Source organism: Onychostoma macrolepis, chromosome 17 (assembly GCF_012432095.1).
Source record: "Onychostoma macrolepis isolate SWU-2019 chromosome 17, ASM1243209v1, whole genome shotgun sequence".
NCBI classification, from domain to species: Eukaryota; Metazoa; Chordata; class Actinopteri; order Cypriniformes; family Cyprinidae; genus Onychostoma; species Onychostoma macrolepis.
In genome coordinates this window covers 14244145-14264440 of record NC_081171.1, presented here as the reverse complement: position 1 = coordinate 14264440, position 20296 = coordinate 14244145, and the positions used below count along the sequence as shown (strand labels likewise).

The 20296-nt window shown below is 36.1% G+C and overlaps 1 protein-coding gene across 1 annotated transcript; it reads right to left on the bottom strand.

Annotated features, from left to right (window-relative positions):
* Window positions 1-242: 242 nt before the first annotated feature.
* On the bottom strand, window positions 243-19974 carry wapla (WAPL cohesin release factor a). The gene is made up of 16 exons (XM_058750055.1): window positions 19573-19974; window positions 17746-18197; window positions 15010-15652; window positions 14567-14868; window positions 14314-14423; window positions 14114-14209; window positions 13688-13855; window positions 13187-13323; window positions 12191-12302; window positions 11355-11582; window positions 10417-10528; window positions 10238-10335; window positions 9774-9850; window positions 7005-7101; window positions 2694-2789; window positions 243-2355 (listed from the first exon to the last, which is right to left on the bottom strand). Exons 2-16 carry the CDS (start codon window positions 18173-18175, stop codon window positions 2290-2292), a joined length of 2772 nt encoding a protein of 923 aa, XP_058606038.1. The 5' UTR covers window positions 18176-18197; window positions 19573-19974; the 3' UTR covers window positions 243-2289.
* Window positions 19975-20296: the final 322 nt, after the last annotated feature.

Sequence of the window (20296 nt, the reverse complement as noted above, 5' to 3'; positions counted from 1 at the left end):
CAAAACAGTCAACGAGTACTGAAAGTAGCAAGTATTTATTCAAGGTAAAATTATTTACATTGTAACCAAAGACAACATCCTGGAAAATGGTACAAATTGTTTCCTTTAATAATATATATATATATATATATATATATATATATATATATATATATATATATATATATATATATATATATATATATATATATATATATATATATATATATATATATATATATATATATATATTTATTTATATTTATTTATAATATTTATATATTTCTTGTAATTGTACTTTAACTTTATCTAAAATAATGCAATAAAGGGGGGAAAGTATAAAATAAAGAAAATTTGATGAAAGTATTCTAGCAATCTAACATCAAATATGTACAGAAATATTTACAATTAAAAGAAAAAAATCAGATCTGTAAATTAGCTTATCGTAAAACTTGCTTCAGTTTTACAAAATAAGCTTTACTCCATATGGCTCTGCTTCAGCAAAGATCTGAAAGGAATAGAGGACACTTTTGCTTAGTTCAGTCTGAAGGATGCACTGTTTCGTTTTTTTCTAAGAACTTTCAGCAGCTTCCAGCCATTCTGCAGACATACACGGGATGAAAATGTTTAAAACATTAAGAAACATTTTCCTGAATCACGTCAAGAGGTAAAGAAAACAATTCATAAAATTATAAAATAATACATTTCAATTGTTCCATTATCTTAAGAGTAGAATTAAATTAACAGAGGATGAGCATTTTGATGGAGTCATTCACGAACCCACTAAAACATTTTTAAAAAATTTCAAGGGCTGTCTTTTTTTAAACATTAAAATGGAGCTCACAGCAGAGTCTACAAAACTAATTAAAGAAACATTAAAAATGAAGAAAAAAAAAAAACTAATCTTTTTTTTTTTTTTTTAATCAAAAGGTAACATGGTGATTCTTCACACAAAGAAGAATTAAAAACTACAGAAGCCAGTGGATGATCAAAGAAGCAATGAAAATAATCCAGAAACCCCAACAATTATTCCCTAGGTATCCAGATAAAATCATCAAAACTTTTTGCTTAGTGTGTAGTTTTTTTTAAAGAAATCAAACATAATAGCTTGGTTTCAGTATATGTGAAAGAAACAATGATTGATCATAAAACATCTCATAATTCTGAAACACTAAGTAGGACTACAAGATTCCACGGTTCTTACAAACCACAAGGAAAATTCACCTTAATCTGATGAATGCTTGTTTGTTTTCATATTTGCAAGGTCTTTGTCTTTGGTTCATTAGGCATCTTAGGCTTTCTTCAGACTGGCAGCAAAAACTTTTTATTTGTATTTTTTTCACTCATCTACTCAGATCTAATCAAAAGGTTTTGTCATTTGGGACACAGCATGTACTCTGCTGTTCAATAGTTTTTTGTTTTTTGTTTTTTTTAACAAAATATTTTTATTCAGCAAGGATGCATTAAATTAAAAAGACTAAAGTAATGATTGCTGACAATTCAGCTTCACCATCACAGGAATAAACTACTTTTTAAAATGTATTCCAATAGAAAACACTTATTTTGAATTGTAATAATATCTCATAATATTACTGTGTTTCTGATCAAATAAATTCAGCCTGGGAGAGCATAAGAGACTACTTTCAAAAACATTAAAACAAATCTTACAGACCCCAAACAGTATATATTCCTGAATGCGTAAAATGCAGAGGTAAAGTTTCCAGTTTCTACAATGAAATTCTCTTGGGATCATCTTTACTAATGCAAATACTGCAGATGCTCACTGCATTGTTTGAACAAACATAGTATGTAAACAGTCAGTACTAAAACTCAGATTTGAAAAGCAAAGTGGATTTGCGTGGAGTCTGAACAAAGCCTCAGCCCTCAGAATTTGAAATATCAATAACTTACTAAGTTTAGTGTAAATCTTTACACTACAAACAAGGACAACTAGCTTAAAATCACTCTTTTGTTTCAAAACAGCTTAGTTTTTGTTTCACATGAGGATCAGTGCTTCAAAAACCAAATATTATGCAAGCACACAGCTGCGTGTGTACGTGTGTGAGCATGAGAGAAAGAGACAGCATTTGAAAACACAATGTAAAAACAAGCAAAAAGAAAGTGATAGGGGAAAAAAAACTAAACAAAAAAAAACATGAAAGTCTCTGCAGCGAACCACTCGGGTGACGTGACCGTAGCGACGCTTAACCACCTTTACGCCGGATCTGCTGCCTCTTGTCCTGAAGGGCCTAAGGCACTTTGCCAGGTCCAGATTTATCCCACGGAAGAGGGGGAACTGCAACACCTCTGCTAACAGTGCTCCAAATAATCAATCACCCGTGAGATAGATTTCTGTCCTGTGGTTCCAACAGAACACTGACGACAGGAAAGAAGAGAGAGAAGTTGAAAACTGATTTGAATGTCATTGGCCAGACATGAGAGCACCGCCACATGTTTTATAACATCAGTGGCCCCTACACCTGGCATTACACTGCATGCACGGTGACCGGATCACAATATGATAACACATTAAAAGCCAGGTACAAATACAGCCAAGACACACTCTGATTGGACCACAGAAACCACATTTAGATGCCTTTTCAGAATCTACAAGCAAGCAATATGTACTACAGAATTTGCATTACAATTAATTATATTTTTATGTAACACTTAATGCAAGGTGCACAATGTTTGATATCTTTTATTGTACTTACCGTCAGGTTCATGAAATTAAGGAATTTCTTTAGCATTTCCGTCATGATAGAGAAATCTCCCTTGGGAAGGTTTTCCCGTACGGTTTTCACATTCATCTGAGAAAGAGAAAGAAAGGATATATTTGATTTACATTTCAGTTTAAATTATTTTATTCAAATATATTAACAAAACAGGAATAAATAAGTTACTCTTTTAGCAATTATTATTTATATAAGTATTCATCAAATATTTGTAATTCAAAAGTTGGGGGGCAGTAAGATTTATTTTTGAAAGATGTATCTCTTATTCTTACCAAGGCTGCATTTATCTGATCAAAAATACAGTAAAAAAAAAAGGCAATTTTGTGAAATATTATTACCATTTAAAATAACTGATTTTTATTTAAATTTATTTGAAAATGTAGTTTACTCCTGCGATGGCAAAGCTGAATCTTTAGCAGACATTAATCCAGTATTAAGCGTCACACAATACTTCAGAAATAATACTGTATTTCAATTATTTAAAAATAATTATTAATATCATGCTTTGGTGCTCAATAAACAATTCCTACTATTATCAAATGTTGAAAAACAGTTGTTCTCCTTAATATTTTGGTGGAAACAGTGATGCATTTTTTGAGGTTTCTTTGATAAATAGAATGTTCAAAAGAACATAATTCATTTAGATTTCGTTTTTTTGTAACATTACAAATGTTTATGGTCACTTTTGATCATGATTTTTTTTTTTAACACTGTGGTGATCCTTAATACATCCTTGGACATTTCATTTAACAACAGACTTAATTTCGGCTTTTTTTTTGTAACTGATCAACAGAAAAACACAATAATGTCAAAATTCTATATAGATCTAGATCACGTGACCCTTCGACAGCGATGCACGCGTAGTCCTTCGCTCTGCTCACTCTGTCAAATATTGTATAATCCTGTCGGTAAATTTCGAACCACTCTGCATTTGACCCATCATGAGTACTTCAACAGTCAAAGACGACCGGAAAAGAGAGATTGAGCAATTGCCAATAAACAAAAAATTCAAAGATTCCATCATCTCCAGAGAGGATCTCGACGGTGCTTTTTGCTTCTCGTATGGAGAAGGTAATTCATAGTTTGATCAAGGAGGACCAAACTGGTTTTATCAAGGGGCGCAATGCGTCTGACAATATGCGTCGACTCTTTCATATTCTTGACTTTGCAGACTCTCATCCGAGCCCTTGTGCGTTTTTTTCACTTGATGCAGAAAAAGCCTTTGACAGGCTAGAGTGGAATTATATGTGGGCAGTTCTGCAATGTTTCGGCTTCGGTGAACATTTAATTTCTATGATTAAGACATTATACCACTCACCAGCAGCATTAGTCTTGACTGGTAATATTATTCCCCCCCCCCGTTCCCTTTACAGCGGGGAACGAGGCAGGGATGTCCGCTTTCCCCCTTATTGTTTTGTTTATCTCTTGAACCCTTAGCACAAGCCATCAGGAAATCTGAAGTATCGATTAAGATTCATGATCATAATCATAGTATTTCATTGTACGCTGATGATATTATTCTATATTTAGACCACTTTGATGTTTCAGTCTCTAGTATAATTAAGGAATTTGATCATTTTAGTAGCTTATCAGGATACAAAATAAATTGGAGCAAATCTGCTTTAATGCCAATTAAAAATGTTAAAGTTAATTCTTCTATTCCCTCATTTATCCCTATTAAGCAATCTTTCATCTATTTGGGCATTACCATACATAAAAACATCCATAAGAGACAATTTTAATAGTATTCTAGTTAAGGTCAAAAATGACATTCAAAGATGGATGAATCTTAAAGTCTCTCTTCAAGGAAAAATCTTCACAGTTAAGATGAATTTGTTACCTCGGTTTAACTTTCTTTTCTCTATGCTATCACTCTCTCCCCCTCCAGGTTACGTTAAGGAGATCAACTCCATAATTTCTCATTTTATCTGGAATGATAAATGCCCCAGAATCAAACTTACCACATTTCAACATCCTAATCGCGCAGGATGAAGCTAACAAGGTTAAACCAAATAGACTAGTTAAACCAAGATATGTTATTTACTGGCACAGGAAAAAAGGGGGATAATTAGACATTTGTGACGCTGGACCACAAAACCAGTCTTAAGTGTCAATTTTCCGAAATCTGAAAGCTGAATAAATAAGCTTTCCATTGATGTATGGTTTGTTAGGATCTGACAATATTTGATACAACTATTTGATACAACCGAGATACAACTATTTGAATATCTGGAATCTGATGGTGCAAAAAAATCTAAATATTGAGAAAAATCGCCTTTAAAGTTGTCCAAATGAAGTTCTTAGCAATGCATATTACAAATCAAAAATGAAGTTTTGATATATTTATGGTAAAAAATTTACAAAGTATCTTCATGGAACATGATCTTTACTTCATATCCTAATGGTTTTTGGCATAAAAGAAAAATTGATAATTTTGACCCATACAATGTATTTTTGGCTATTGCTACAAATATACCCCAGCGACTTAAGACTGGTTTTGTGGTCCAGGGTTACATTTGGTCCGGTTGTGGCTAATTCTATTAAAATTTGGAAAACGGTTGAACGTCTGATAGGAGGACCCTTCAAATTTTGTGACAGTACACCTTTATGGCACAATTTTAATTTTGTATGCGGAAATCGTCCATTTGTTCAACTCTTTCTGGTCTCTGTATAAGATTAATACAAAAGAGAATGTTGTTTGCTGGTTTTACGGCTGCGAAGAAGACAATAATACAGAACTGGTTTACACCGCACATGTGTGGAAAAACATATTGGATCCATAACCTCCTGAAAATAGTGACTTGTGAATGTACAACAGCTCGAATTAATGGGGCCAAGCCCTCTACCATTGATGCTTGGTAGTGTTTTTCCTTTAACATACCTGATTATATAAAGAAATGACTTGTTTTCTTTTTTCCCTCCCTCTCTCTCTTCCTTTTGACTGGACTCTTTAAAGTATTGATTATATGTCTGTTGTTTTGTTTTTTGTTGTTTGAATGGATGTTGTGATGTTGCGTGTAAAAAACAAACAAACAAAAAAAAAAACAATAAAAAGTTGATTAAAAAAAAAACTAAGTGACCAAATCTAATTTAAAAATCTAAAATATAATTTATTTTAAACGCATCCGTGACCTTTAATGACAAACCTACATTATCAGTGGTATGATCATGTGTGTAGTCACAGGGTTCCAGCTGATAGTATAAAAACACCTCTATCTGCAAGGTTCAACTTCTGGTGAACCTTCTTCTCCATTATTGTGGCAGAGCACAGACCATGAAGATAAAAAGAACACTCCAAGCCACTCCGTGGAAAAGTAATTGAAAAGCACAAGGCAGGGTTACAAGAAAATTTCAAAATCACTGAACAACCCTGGGAGTACAGTTAGATCAGGTAAGAAATAGAAAAAGTATTGGCACAGCTGTAAATCTACTCATGACGACCCTGAGGGAGCTACAAGCTTCAGTAGAAAAGATGCGAGGGACATTGCAGAACTGTTACCCAGGTGCCTCAGCGCTCACAGCTTCATGGGAAAGGGGTACAGAGAAAGACACTAGCTGAGATGTCATACAACATTTTTAACAGAGTCTTCTTGAAAGCATGTGGGAGACTCTCAATCCAGCTGGAGAAGGTTCTGTAGTCTAATGAAATCAAAATCAAGTTTTTGGCCATCAGACTAAACATAATGTGTGTAAGCTACACACTGAGCAGCATCAGAAACACACCATCCTCACTGTGGATCATGGTGGTAACAGCATCATGCCATAGAGATGCTTCTCTGCGTCAGACCCTGGAAGGCTTAAGGGGGTGCAATGAATCCAGCAAAAGAGGGAAATTCTGAAGGAAACCTTGCCAGACTCCAGCAACATGGGAGAAGATTTGCTTCCCAGCAAGACAATAAACCCAGGCACAAAGCCAAAGCTAGAGGAATGGCTTAAAAACAACATTAATACCCCGAAGCAGCCAAGTCAGGGTCCAGACTTCAATTGAGAATTTGTGAGTGGACATGAAAAAAAGGCTCCACTCAGGATCCTCATGCAACCTGACTGAGTTTGACCAGTTTGCAGAAAAACTGCAGTGGCCAAATGTGCAAAACTGACAGAGACCCATCCACACAGTCAAAGCTACATCTACCAAATACTTGTATACTTGTATGTGCACTGACGTAATTGTAGGGGGCTCTAAAATTACAAAAATACACAAAACTAAAAAGTTGCTTTAATTCAAAACTAACCAGTTACCCAACTAGCTGCTTTCTGGAGCAACTAAAGAACGACATAGGAGATGCTCACCGGACTCCCCTGACATAAACACCCAAGCAGAAGAGCTGAGTACGACGCCACAATGCTGTCCTCCATGTGTTTCCCAGCATGCTGCAGGGCTGAAAAAGAAACACAGGACATTTAAATAAAAGCTTGTGCCTAAACATAAAATAAAGCCAATTATAAAAAGATAAAAATACATATGGTTCAGGCAGACTATTAATATGACTAATTAATCATTTCATATAATATAATTGTATAATCATTTCATATAATCATATCCACAGCCATATCACCCTGCAGCCCAAGACCGGTTGCCCATGGAAGCTAAGCAGGGCTGAGCCTGATCAGTACCTGGATGGGAGACCTCCTGGGAACACTAGGTTGCTGTTGGAAGAGGTGTTAGTGAGGCTAGCAGGGGGTGCTCACCCTGTGGTCTGTGTGGGTCCTAACGCCCCAGTATAGCGACGGGGACACTATACTGTAAAAAAGCACCGTCTTTCGGATGGGACATTAAATCGAGGTCCTGACTCTCTGTGGTCATTAAAAATCCCATGACACTCATCGTAAAGAGTAGGGGTGTAACCCCGGTGTCCTGGCCAAATTCCCTCCACTGGCCCTTGTCAATCATGGCCTCCTAATAATCCCCATCCACTTTATTGACTCTACGACTCTCTCTCCTCTCCACCTGTAGCTGGTGTGTGGTGAGAGCACTGGTGACGTTGTACTGTGGCTGCCGTTACATCATACAAGTGGATGCTGCACACACTGGTGGTGGTTGAGGAGAGACCCCCCCATATGATTGTAAAGTGCTTTGGGTGTATTGCAATACACAAAGCGCTATATAAATGCCTCATTCATTCATAGCAATTTTACAGTGGCCGAGAAGTGCAAAACAAAAATTACAATTCTGAAAACAAAATAAATTACAAACGCAAATGCAAATCTAAAAAACAAAATAACAATTCAGAAAATGTTATAACAAGACAGAAAACACAATGACAAATCCAAGAACAGGTCTCTGTGGAAAAAAAGGGGGCGTTTCTCAAACGTTCTATGCCATTTTCATCTCATCTAAATTAGAATGCCTGAATACTGCCTGATAAAGTAGCGTTTATGAGAGCCACACAGTTTTTGTGTACAGCTGTTACAAAGGAAACCATTCCAAAAGCGCCTCCAACTGGTTGTGAATAGATTTGCATTTTCAATAAGGCCGTTTTCTACTTTTGAACTTTTGTCTTAATGCTGTTGGATATAAATAAATTCGTTAAATTTTGCTAATAAAAATAACATTAAACTCTTAATATTTTGTATTTATATTCTCCCCTTTAAATTCTGTCCGCCCCACATAAAAAAAATCCTAATTTAACACACCTCTGCCTGTTTTTTTTTTTTTGCATTCCCATTTGCTCAAATAGCAAAAGAAAAACCCACAACAGTGTTTTTACGACTTATGAAAAGAAAAAAAAAACAAAAAGAAAAAAAGAAAAAAAAAAACGAGCGTGATACTGATCACTCCCATAGACACTGTATTAGAAACACCCTCGCAATAGTGTTAACTAGTTTGTTTGTATTCTGATTCAAAGGTAATATAATACAGAGTACAGTGTTGTAAATGCATGCATATTTCTATTCCATAGTAAGTACAATTCATACATTTAAACTGAGCTACTTTAAGACCATCTCCGAACTTTCTACCGCTACTCTGCTGTTCTTCCTATATACCTTGATTGATAGATGTCTCGTCCAGTCAGCGGGAAGTAATCTATTCTCAAACCATTGGCACTGTCTCAAACTATACCTACCTCTTCCGGTTTGTCTGCTTTGTCGTTGTGTTTTCAGACTTTTTATTTTGTTTTCTGAATTGTTGTTGTGTTTTCTGAATTGTTATTTTGTTTTTTAGATTTGCATTTGTAATTTGTTATTTTGCTTTCAGAATTGTGATTTGTTTTGCACTTCTCAGCCACCGTGCAATTTACCTTCATTTTAAGTTCATTTCAGTGAAATTTTGGCAAAAAAATTAATAAATGTTTTTTGAAGTTTCATCCACTGTCCACTGAAAATAGTGTAGTGATTGCAAAGCACCGCTCACACAAAAGTTACTTTCAAACCAAGCAGCATTCTGTTGGTTAGCGCAGCAATTTTGTCTTTGTTTTTTGGGGTTTTTTAGCATGACAAACTTGAACGGTCTCAAGTTGAATCCAAACAAGTCACAACAAGTGTTTATTTGAATTATATCAATGAATAATTTGTACCTTTATTAGAGCTGCACGATTAATCGTCAAAAGATTGCGATCTCGATTCAAACACCCATGCAATCCCATTTTTAAATGTCAATTAAACCTTTGAAAAAAATCATACAGGAATATTCAAATCTGTGTTCACGCTGCCGCTCACTCAGACAGCAGACAGTTACCATGCTTAGGAAAGTAACAGCTTCACAAACAGTCTTTTCAACAATACAGTATTATTTCTGTCTTACGGTCATTCATATTATCACAGAAATACTGGGATCAAAGTTTATAGTTCAGATATAAACACTGATGTAATGGCAGCGATCAAAATTGAGCAAATCCCCTTTTGAAAGTAACTGGGGCTTCAAATAAAGTTTGTCAATTGCATAATTTCTCCACTAGATGGCGACAGGTGACTTAAAAAATGTATTTGTCATTGAATCATTCAATCCTTCAAAACGCTGCAGGGCTCTACACACACAAAAAAAAAAAAACAACCTCAGAATGACAAATGTCCTGTCACACAAAGCAACACTGCAACTACACTTTCTATATCATCACACACCTTGCAGAGGACACTATGAGCTGGGACTCCTTGTAGGCGATCAGATAAGCCTGGTTCTCAGGGTTATGGACTGTAACCTGGATGTGAAAGAGAATTAGGTTTTAAATTAATTATACATAGAAATAACATGCATTTTCCTCAAGGGATGTCCAAAGTACCGCATTAACTTGCAGTCAAAATTTTTAAAGCTGCTAATTAGCTAATAAATACATTTATTAAATTTTTACATCATATCCGTTTCATTCCGTTTGGTGCAATTTCTAAAAACTGTTCAGATCTACAGTGCAAGTATACAACAGAAAAGGACTGGTAGCCTGCAGCAATCTATATACATAAAATTAAGTCAATAAAGTCCATGCTATTAATTACTGCAGGTTATTTAAATATTGCAGGTCTTTCTTCAAAGGAAATCGATTAAAATTGTTATCATTTTTTTTATTAAATATCATCTGGTGTCCACTTACACTCTCCAGAACTCGCAAACAGCGCTCCGCTCCCCAGAGTGACGCCACCAGACTGTCTTTATCTTCTTCTTTACTCAAGTTCTCCACGCACTCTTTCACTGAGGGCAAAAAAACATATTTCAAGCCATTTTCTTAAAAAAATCTTACAAATCAAGTACAGATAGACTCAATTAGGGTACCTTTATCTACAATGTGGTCCAGTCCCCCAAGCAAGCGCAGTTCCTCCTTAAACCAGTCTCCAGCTCGCTTCGATGTCAGAGACAGTAATGTCTCCATCGCTAAGTGACCCGTCTGAGATGCAAAAAGTAACAATTTGAAAAATTGCATTTAAGCAGATGTGCATACAAAAAAAAAAAAAAAAAAGGAGTTCTGGAGATGCTTCTTTAAGAAAAAAAAAAAAAGTATTTTGAAAAAGTTCTATTTTAAAACCACTTTGCATTTTAGAGATCGCTGATAAAATAGAGACTTCTGTCTAAAAGGCCTGTCAGTTCAGAAATAAACCATAATTTTTTATACTTGCATAAACTATCTTTAAAAAGTTTGGGGTCAGTAAGATTTTTTTTTTATTCAGCAAGGATGCATTATGTTTCACAAAAGTGACAGTAAAAACATAACTGTACAAAACTGTATAACTGTGCTATTCCAATTAATGCTGTTTGTGAACTTTCTATTCAAAGAATACACTGTTTTCCAGTTTCCACAAAAATTAAGCAGCACAACACTTTTTTTTTTACATAGATAATAAGAAATGTTTCTTATGCACCAAATCAGCATATTAGAATGATTTTTGAAGGATCATGTGACACTGAAGACTAGAAAAAAAGCTCACAATATTACTGTTTTTAAAATCTAACTTTTGAAAGGTAGTGAATGTAAAATATGCAATGTTTATAAAGGAAAACTTGTTGAAAATAAAAAAAAATACCATGCATCAAAGACTGCATTTGATTTCCTATGATTTCTTTGCTGTTCAGTCTACAAACAACTAAACAAAGACAGATTTTTGCTGCCTGTCTGAACAAAGCCAAGGTGAATGGAAGAACACTTCTTCTAAAACATTCATTGGTTTTCCGTGTCGGTTCTGACATCAAAGGTATGAGAAACAGAAGTCACTCACTGTGATGTTTTGTAGATCCAGATGTTTGTTGTGGACTGTTTCACAGAGTTTGCGGATCTTCTCTTTAACTCGGCTCATCTCTTTAGCTGTTAACTGGTCTGCCACAGAGTCATCCTGCTCTAGTTCCAGCAGCCTGATCATCAGCTCCAGACAGGACCGGTCCAGATCCATATTTAGCCTGTCTCGGCTCAGTATGTACATCAGAGATGCTGTGCAAAGAGCTAGGTTCTGCCAGATCCAGAGGAACAGCAAGAAAGAGAGAGAGGAGGCAAATGTTCCAAACATCTTACCACAACTTTTAGGAGTACACTAGCATATAGATAGCAGCATCAAAAGATGAACTAAACGCCACAAAACTTTAAAAATCAAGTTACTATGCATTATAAGAACATCCTTCAACTGCAAGACATGGCCTTAAGTGACTCTAGTGGCTCTATTCTAAACATCTGTCTTGACTCATTAATTGGATTTAATTTATTTTTACTGAACATCCTTCAATACACCAATAAATTCAAGTCAGGCCGAAAAAGTCAAGGCAAACATCCACACTCCATCTGTGTAAACTGAACTAACGAGATTCACAAAGTAACGGCTCAGCGTCTGTTTGCATTTCTCCCTTGTCTGCCGGCGGAGATGATTACATCTCCAATTAATGTATACTAATGAAGTAAACAAACTGTTTTTCCACACAGCATTGTAGCTGTGTTCATAATGATAGAGCTGTGACAGTTTGGAGTGATGCTTGGTTATACAGATTAGTTGGTTTGTTGGTAAATGAAAGGAAGTCTGCGTTTACTTGATTGGTTTGTTGGTTAGGTGCTGGATGAGACACTCACCGGGTGCTGTTGGGCATCACTGAGCATCTTAAAGACCTGGGCCACCTTCCCTCTGGCCCTCAGGTGCATGCGGAAGCTCGGCATGGCACAGCGTGTGGCCAGACTGATTATACTGCAGTCAAAAATGAAGGAGGAAAAAAGGATTTGTGGTTTATGTTATATCTTTGTGGGTGAGAATGTTTTTAAAGTACACATATGGTTGTTCCAGTGTGCATCAGTGTTATTTTTGCTACTATGAAAAAGTGTTAATTAAAATAAAGCTGAAATAAAATTCAACATAAATATTACACTAAAACAAACTTCAACGAAAATTAGAAATGAGCTGAAGTACTAACATTACTAAAATTGAAATAAAAATACATTAAAAGGTAAATGGCAAAAGTAAACAAAAAAACGCAAATAATGACAAACACAAAATTACTGAAATTTAAAAAAAGAGAGAAAATATTACTAAAACAAAAAAAGAAACTATAAAAAAGCCAATTCAAAATACAAATAAATATATAAACTGCCTTGTAAGCCGGGTACATGCTTTTTATTATTTTTTATTTTATGTTATTTGAGTGTCGATTATTATTATAAAACCCTAAAGACAAATAACAGCTGAATTTAATAGTTTGAGCTTTGTTGTTAATGATAACCTTTAATATAATGTGCAACAGGGTTCCCAAAAAAGTTTGTAGCTTTAGATGAGATAGATTTTTTATACAATCTTTTATTTAATTTATTTATAGACAGAGCCACAATTTGTTCTGTATAACATTGTTTAATAAAAAGTACGCTCTTTTGATATTAATATTTAAACACCCCTAATTTAATTGTTTCTAAATAATACTAATGTAACAAAAGTGTGTTGCAAGGAAAGATTTTAGGTTGTACTGAGCCACTTTCATAGTTCAAATCATTATCTGTGATAGTTCACAACAAATCACAGCTGTGATACATAGGCTTGAGGTTGCAAACCTCCCAGAATATTTCATTCAGTGTTTGTCTCACCTAAGGCAGCGTGTGTTGAGGGGTTGTGTGCTCTTCAGTCCCGTCTCCAGATACTCAAAGTCATCCGTGAACTCCTGATTCTCCCCAAACTCCACTACGTCATTAAAGTGCTTCACATGTTGGACCACAGTGTACAACTACACATACACAAACACATTATTGTTCTTGTTATTTAAACCTAAAAAAAATTGTTAGTTATTGTTAAATGAAAAAGATTAGATTAAGAATATTGGATAAAAAATGTAAACGAAAATGTTGCCCTGGCAGCTAAATGAAATGAAATAAGTTTAAGATGAAGTACAAAAATTACTAGAACTTATGAGTAAAATAAAAATATATTAAAAGACAAATAGAAATATTAAAATTAAAACTAATAAAAATGACAAAAGCAAACAAAATTAGGCTAATAAAACTAAATAAATAATACTAAAATAATATTGGTTTAAGTGGACACATTTCAAAAAGAATCATTAACATTATTTCCCAAAGTGCAGTTCTCACCTCCTTGTGCTCCTTCCTGCATTTTAGTGCAGTGACGATGTCCTGGTATGGCTCAGTGGGGATAGTAACAGACTTAATGACTTTAGGAGGAGGTGGCGGTGCTTTAAACACTCCATCATCTTTATGGGAATTTGTCTCTTTGCTGCTGCTGCTGGACACACTGGCCTTCTGTGAGAAAAACAACAACATTATGGTGTGCAAAGAGGAAATTTACATTTACATTTACATTTATGCATTTAGCAGACGCTTTTATCCAAAGCGACTTACATTGCATTCAAGTTACAGTTTTTACATTTTATCAGCTCTTGCTTTCCCTGGGAATCGAACCCATGATCTTGGCGTTGCTAGCGCCATGCTCTACTATTTGAGCTACAGGAAATTATAGTGTGTAAAGTTCAGAGGTCGTGAATGGAGTACTTTACTTACAGGTGCAGGCACAGTATGAGAGGAAGCAGGAGGAGACACTTCCTCCGGCTCGGGTTGATTCCAGTGACGAGCATTATATACGGCTTTAGCAGGAGACTGCATTAAACACGCAAACACAAAACAAATTTGTTATGTTCAAAATTCAAATGTAGCTTTTTAATAAAGTTACACTGTTTCTGCTAAAGCTTTTTAAGCTCTACTTTTTTTGGCCCGCTGAAGATCTTGCGTCCGATCTCCTTTGATTTGTCGGTTTGCTTTCCATGTTGTTCCCTCTGTGTAGCTCCCGTCTCATCCAGCGACTCCTGAGAATCTGACAACAGATTAAAAAAAAGACACCATGAATCCAGATAGCTCTACAAATAATCGTTATCCATAATTATAGTTTACATTTCCCATTATGCTCTAATGAAATGATGAAACCGTGCATTAGTGAGGAAGTGTGCTTCTGAGTACCTGTACTTAGGCTGCTTTGACTCTGTTGACTATCCTGCGAGTCGTTGATCTGGGGACTGCCCACGCTGGTTGCCAAAGCTTCCATTGCTGCTTTCTTATTCTTCTTCCTCTCCTTAGCTGCGGAGTCATCCTCATCCTCACTATCGCTTTCACTCAGATCGTCAAAACCAAAGTATTTGATCTTGTAGCTGGTGCTGCCAGATGCAGTGGCGTCTCCATCTGCGTCCTGAGCCTCATTCTCCTCAAAGCCAAAAAACTCCAGTTTCGTCTCCTTTTTACTTTTACTCTGAGTGGTTCTGAACCTAAAAAAATTAATTATAAAGAGAGTTTGAAAAGGGAAATCCAGATGACAATATGCTAGTCTTCTAATCAACCAAATGACAAATTCATAAAAAAAATAAAATGCAAATTTGGTGAATCAAGAGAGTATGTTTATATTGTACCTAGTAGGTTTGGTAGGTTGTGTGTCTGTTTTCCTCCTGAAGGTTCCCGCCAATCCGATGTCAGCTTGCACTGGGCTAACAAATTCATCCACACTCCTTTCCATTGAGTCCTGGATGGTCACATTACACACAGACACACAGGACGGGTGAAGAACCGTGTAGTCCCTTACTCGTCCACGACTCGCAGGCTTGACTTCAGAACTACCAGTGACCCCTGCAGCGGTGCTCTTCACCAGCATAGAGGCTGGTGTTGAACTCACAGCAGGAACCGGAACCGGAACCGGAACCTCGCTGGTTCCATAACTATCGGTCCCTTTATTCCGTGGCCGTCGGTACACTCTGTCGCTGGATGGTTTAAGAAGCGGAAGCTGCTCAAAGTCAACAGGTTCCACTGGAGGTTCAGGTTCAGCGGGGCAATGTTCTGAGCTCTTGAGCCCATCAGAAGAGTTCCCGGCCTGGGTAGAACTCCCCTCGCCGGCCCCTGGAGGCGAATCCTCCCCGAAAGGGTCCCAATCAACAGAGATGTTTCTACTGTGGGTTTTTAAGCTGGAGATCTGGGAGACTGGTTTGCTTACTGTGACACTGGATCTGCTCCAGGCTCCTACAGTGCCAGTAACATGAGGTGAGGCTGGAGTCGTCGTAGCTACAAAAAAATAAAATTGTGAAACAAATGCTTAATAAATAAATGAAATTACCTAATATTAGTATTAGTATTCTGTTGAAATATAAACAATAGCAATATAAAAATATATAGTTAATAAAATTGTCTCGTCTAATTACACACATTATATAAAATAGAAGTTTAAATACATATTATAGAATTATAAAATAAAAATTAAAGTAGTATTGTTAAAATTTAACTAATAGCAATATAAAGCATGCATATTACATTAAATTACACTGTTGATTATATATATATATATATAAAACTATATAAAAGAATATATAATACTATAACATTATTCTGACTAACACTATAGCAATATATAAAAAAAATTATGTTGTATAAAATATTGCATCAAACCAAAACAATAAATGTGACAACCCTGAATTCTTAAAAGGATAGTTCACACACAAATCGAAATTCTGTCATCATTTATTCACCCTCACAAACCTATTTGACTTTCTTTTTTTCTGTTGAACACAGTGAGAATTCGAGAACTGGATTATAAATTAATCATTCAGCAGTTTGTGAACTGAATCAATCAATTCATTTAAAAGACAGGACCTAAAAGAACAAATAGTTCACAAATCAGAAACTTACTTCTCTCATGAATCCTTAAAAAAACGGGAAAAAGAATTTTCCATGAACAATGGCTTTAGAAGATTTGGGATATAGCACACTGATCATATGGACTATTTTATGATGGCTTTATGGTTCTTTTGCATATTTCTAGAAGCTTGACAGAAGCAGTCCCCATAAAATTCACAACCATCAAGATATCTTTTGCATTTTTTAGAAATACAGTCATACAGGTTTGGATCAACAAAAAGGTGAGTAGTACCTTTCCTTCAAACCCCATACTAAATGTTTCCACAGTCGGCTGTAGATATAATTATTACTACTGGAAGTTTTATGATCCTTAGAGGGTTATCACAACCTGAGTCCTTGTTTCACTGCTCCTCTAATGGTTGTAATTAGCCTTGCTAAAGAGCCGAGGGAAAGTATGGCTGAAAATATCCTTCTGAGCCCCAGAGTCCATGCTAGTGTGCTTACACGAGCACCTTGACTACAGAGCGAAGACTTCAGCAGAGCTACTGCTATTCTCAGCATGGAATAAAACCAGTATAACTTGCTGCAGAAAGACAGTAACTTCACCCCACCATAGCACAATGGTGTGAGGTCATAAGAATGACTCAGACATCATAATATGGATCTGACTGAAGTGATCTAGGTCATATTCAGTAACCTGTAATAAGACCAATAAAGCACCCTAAATTACTCCAAAGCCAAGTGCTTGAGCTTATTAGAGCAATGGCACAGGCACAATAATTATTGTGTCATGATATCATTTCTTGCGTGATAATGGGAGTTAAAAGAAACTGCAAAAGCCATAATGTGGTTATTATTTCACAGACACACTCAATGGCACCTATTTACACCTGATTTTAAAGGGACAGCTCACCCATAAATTAAAATTCTGTCTTTTATTCACCCTCATGTCATTTCAAATCCATAAGACTCTTTTCTGATCTTTGAAACACAAATTAAGATATTTTTAATTAATATCTTCTCATTTCTCTCCAGCAGACTTGGATTAAACCGCTTGATTCGTATGGAATACTTTTACAGTGTCTTTTATGCAGCTTAAAAAATGTTTGATTTGCAGACTTTCAATGGATAGACATAAATGATGACAATATTAGAAATATCTTAGTGTTTATCATTTTGTGATAGCAACAATCATGGCCGCCATATTAAGTGGTCCTTCCAAACCGAAGTGCTTAATACTGGCCACTTCAAAGGGCTCTTCAGAATGAAGACTTTCGAAGGGTATAATTGATGGACACTTTACTTTCATTATTCTTTGCACAAGTTTAATTGAGCCCTTCAGAGGGGAACGCAGCGACTGTGAAAGACATACAGGTTTGGAACAACATGAGGGTGAGTAAATAAAGACAGAATTTTCATTTTTTGGTGAACTATCCCTTTAAGATCTGTCTCAGGTAATTAACATGTTTCTGCATGAATAGTGGGTTCTACAAACAAACTTTGTTGATTGTTTAATTTCCTACCTGGGCTATTCATACCAACCAATCCGGTGCGGACGTTCAGGCTGCTTCCCAAGGTGGAAGTACCCCCGGCGGTCAACGCTGGGCCCTGACTGGGCTTTTCTGCCTGGGTCTTCAACTGCTCGTTCCCGGATCCTGCATCTGAGCCCGTCTCAGATTGTGGAGTATTTCTCGCTGTGACAGTTTTGGATTCGTCGTCGCTATCAAAGCCAAACGGGTCCTCTGAGCTGTCATCATCATCAAAACGGGGTCGTTTAGTCAGCTCAGGAACCTCTGGCTTGAACGACGGCCGTTTGACCCCCAACTGTGCCTTATAGGTGGTCTCCCCCCATTTGGTGCTAAGTGTAGCTTTCTTATTGGAAAATACCTCGTCAAACTTCGAGCTGGCTTCTCCTCCCTTCCGCGTATATGTTTTACTAAATCTGGACGTCATGTTGACATTTGTTACATATTCTCTATAGGGAAACAGAAAAAGTGGAGGAATTAAAGGTTTAGGTAATATCTCAGCATGTAGGAGCAAACAAAAGATTTGTGTATATCACACCTCGTATTAAATGCTTCAATGAAACTGAAACAGATAAATATGCAATAATACATTCAATTTAACCCAATAGAGCATACTGTATCATATTTTATAAATACTAAGTCCTCTAAATTATCAACATGATCAAAACTTTGCTGAAAAACCTGTTGTACGCAATCTACAACATGCCTTCAGCCCTGTGATTGAGTTAAATCTTTTTTAAAAAGCAAAATGGCTTTTAATATTTTTTAAATGTCTTCAGGTTTACATACATGTGTATATGTGCTGTAAAACCTTCAATGATTTTTATAAAGTAAACGTAACAATAACTTACTAGGCTTACTTGATTAGGCTATACATGTTTTGTTTTGTTTTGTTTAGAAAAAACAATGTTTAAATGTAAGAATCAGCACATTGATAAAACAGGCTTTTGAGGAATGTTTATTGTTAATCATAAAACTAAGCATTTAAATATTATCTTACTTAAACATTATTAGGAGATGCAGTGCGACTGATATTTATATGCATTTTTTGTAAGTACACAGTTATACTCTTATAAAAATCCATTTGATATTGTCAGAATTTTATCTTACTCTTTCTCCATTTAAATAACATTTGCACCAAATTGTACATTTTCGCTCAGTTTGCTTCTCTTTCAAGTATGAGCTCCACATTCTCACTATATGGTCAATAAAAGACCAAATATGAAAAAAAAAAAAAAAAAAACATAAAACACATATTCAAACTTTTTTTTAGATTTTAATGTTTTGTTTCAAAACCTGTTCTATTTCTGACTATTATTTCATTAGGCTTTACAGGGTTACCATAGTAAAAAACATAAAGACGGTGTAAAAAAATAAAAGGGAAAAAAAAACTGAGGGGTAATATTTCTGGCGCACAACTTCTTTATACAACAACATGTTTCTGATACCATTATCCGGATAGTTCACGAAATATTTCAAAATTCTCATTATTTACTCACCCCTAAGCTGTTTAAAACTTGCGAGACTTTTTTCAGAAGAACAAATACACCATAATGACACCTCAGTCAACATTCACTTTACTCGTATGGGGGAAAAAGATACACCGAAAGTCAATAGTGACTGAGGCTGTCAGACCCTAACATTCTGCCCAACATCTTCTTTTGTGTTCCACGACCGAAATAAAGTCACGCAGGTTTACAGCATCACAGGGGTGAGTAAATGATGACAGAGTGTGTAATTCGGGGCGAACTACCCCCTCAATGACTAACATTACGAGCAGAAACATTGTTCATTTAACAGATGGTTACATGTTTGCACACTCACCGAGCCGCCGTCTTTCCTCTGGGCCTCTGTGCTCCGAGCAGCCGCTAAAAGGAAGCCCAGGTGATCTGTTCAATGGGCAAAAGCGCAAAACGCGGCTGCAGCGCGGTGCAACTGGCAAAAGCACAAATTAGGCCAGATCGTGAAGTACTGCTGTTGTTTATTTGTGGAGAGCTGGATCTGTCGGACTGCGATGCGCCATTAGAGTCGCCCCTCCTTCTCCGCCCCCAACGTCGGCGTAAAGCCTAGCGTCACACCAGAACGCTGCTCGACCAATCAGAGATCCACGCACTGAACGTCCGTGCAGCAAACGGAGTTCCGATTGGATGAAATGAAAAAGAAAGCGCGTTCTAATTGGAGGACAACTGCAACATGTGGGCGGGGCTTCATGGTGAGGTCAGACCTACAGTCTATATGGGTCAGACAGGTCTTGAATGTTAGAAATTATTTTTTATATTACAGCAGCTGACTGTAATAGTAACGTAATAGTAATGAACGCAACACAACAAGCAAACAAGCATTGTTAAAAATGTTTAACGGATTATTTTCAAAAATATGAAATCTCACGTTTATGAGACTTTCTGCAAAAATAATGTACATTAGTAATTTATTTAGGTAATAATTTAGGCAAATTTATTTGAGATTTGAGCGCACTACATCTAATTTATTTGCAACGAGACACTCCGTGCAACGTTTCCTGTCTCACCACGAGATGGCGCTATTAGAT

Coding starts and splice junctions, on each gene's coding strand:
- wapla (XM_058750055.1), bottom strand. CDS start 18,175: ATGACGTCCAGATTTAGTAAAACATATACGCGGAAGGGAGGAGAAGCC. Junction 14,424..14,566: donor TCAAAGCAGCCTAAGTACAG/GTACTCAGAAGC, acceptor ATCTGTTGTCAG/ATTCTCAGGAGTCGCTGGAT. Junction 12,303..13,186: donor CTCAACACACGCTGCCTTAG/GTGAGACAAACA, acceptor TTTTGACTGCAG/TATAATCAGTCTGGCCACAC.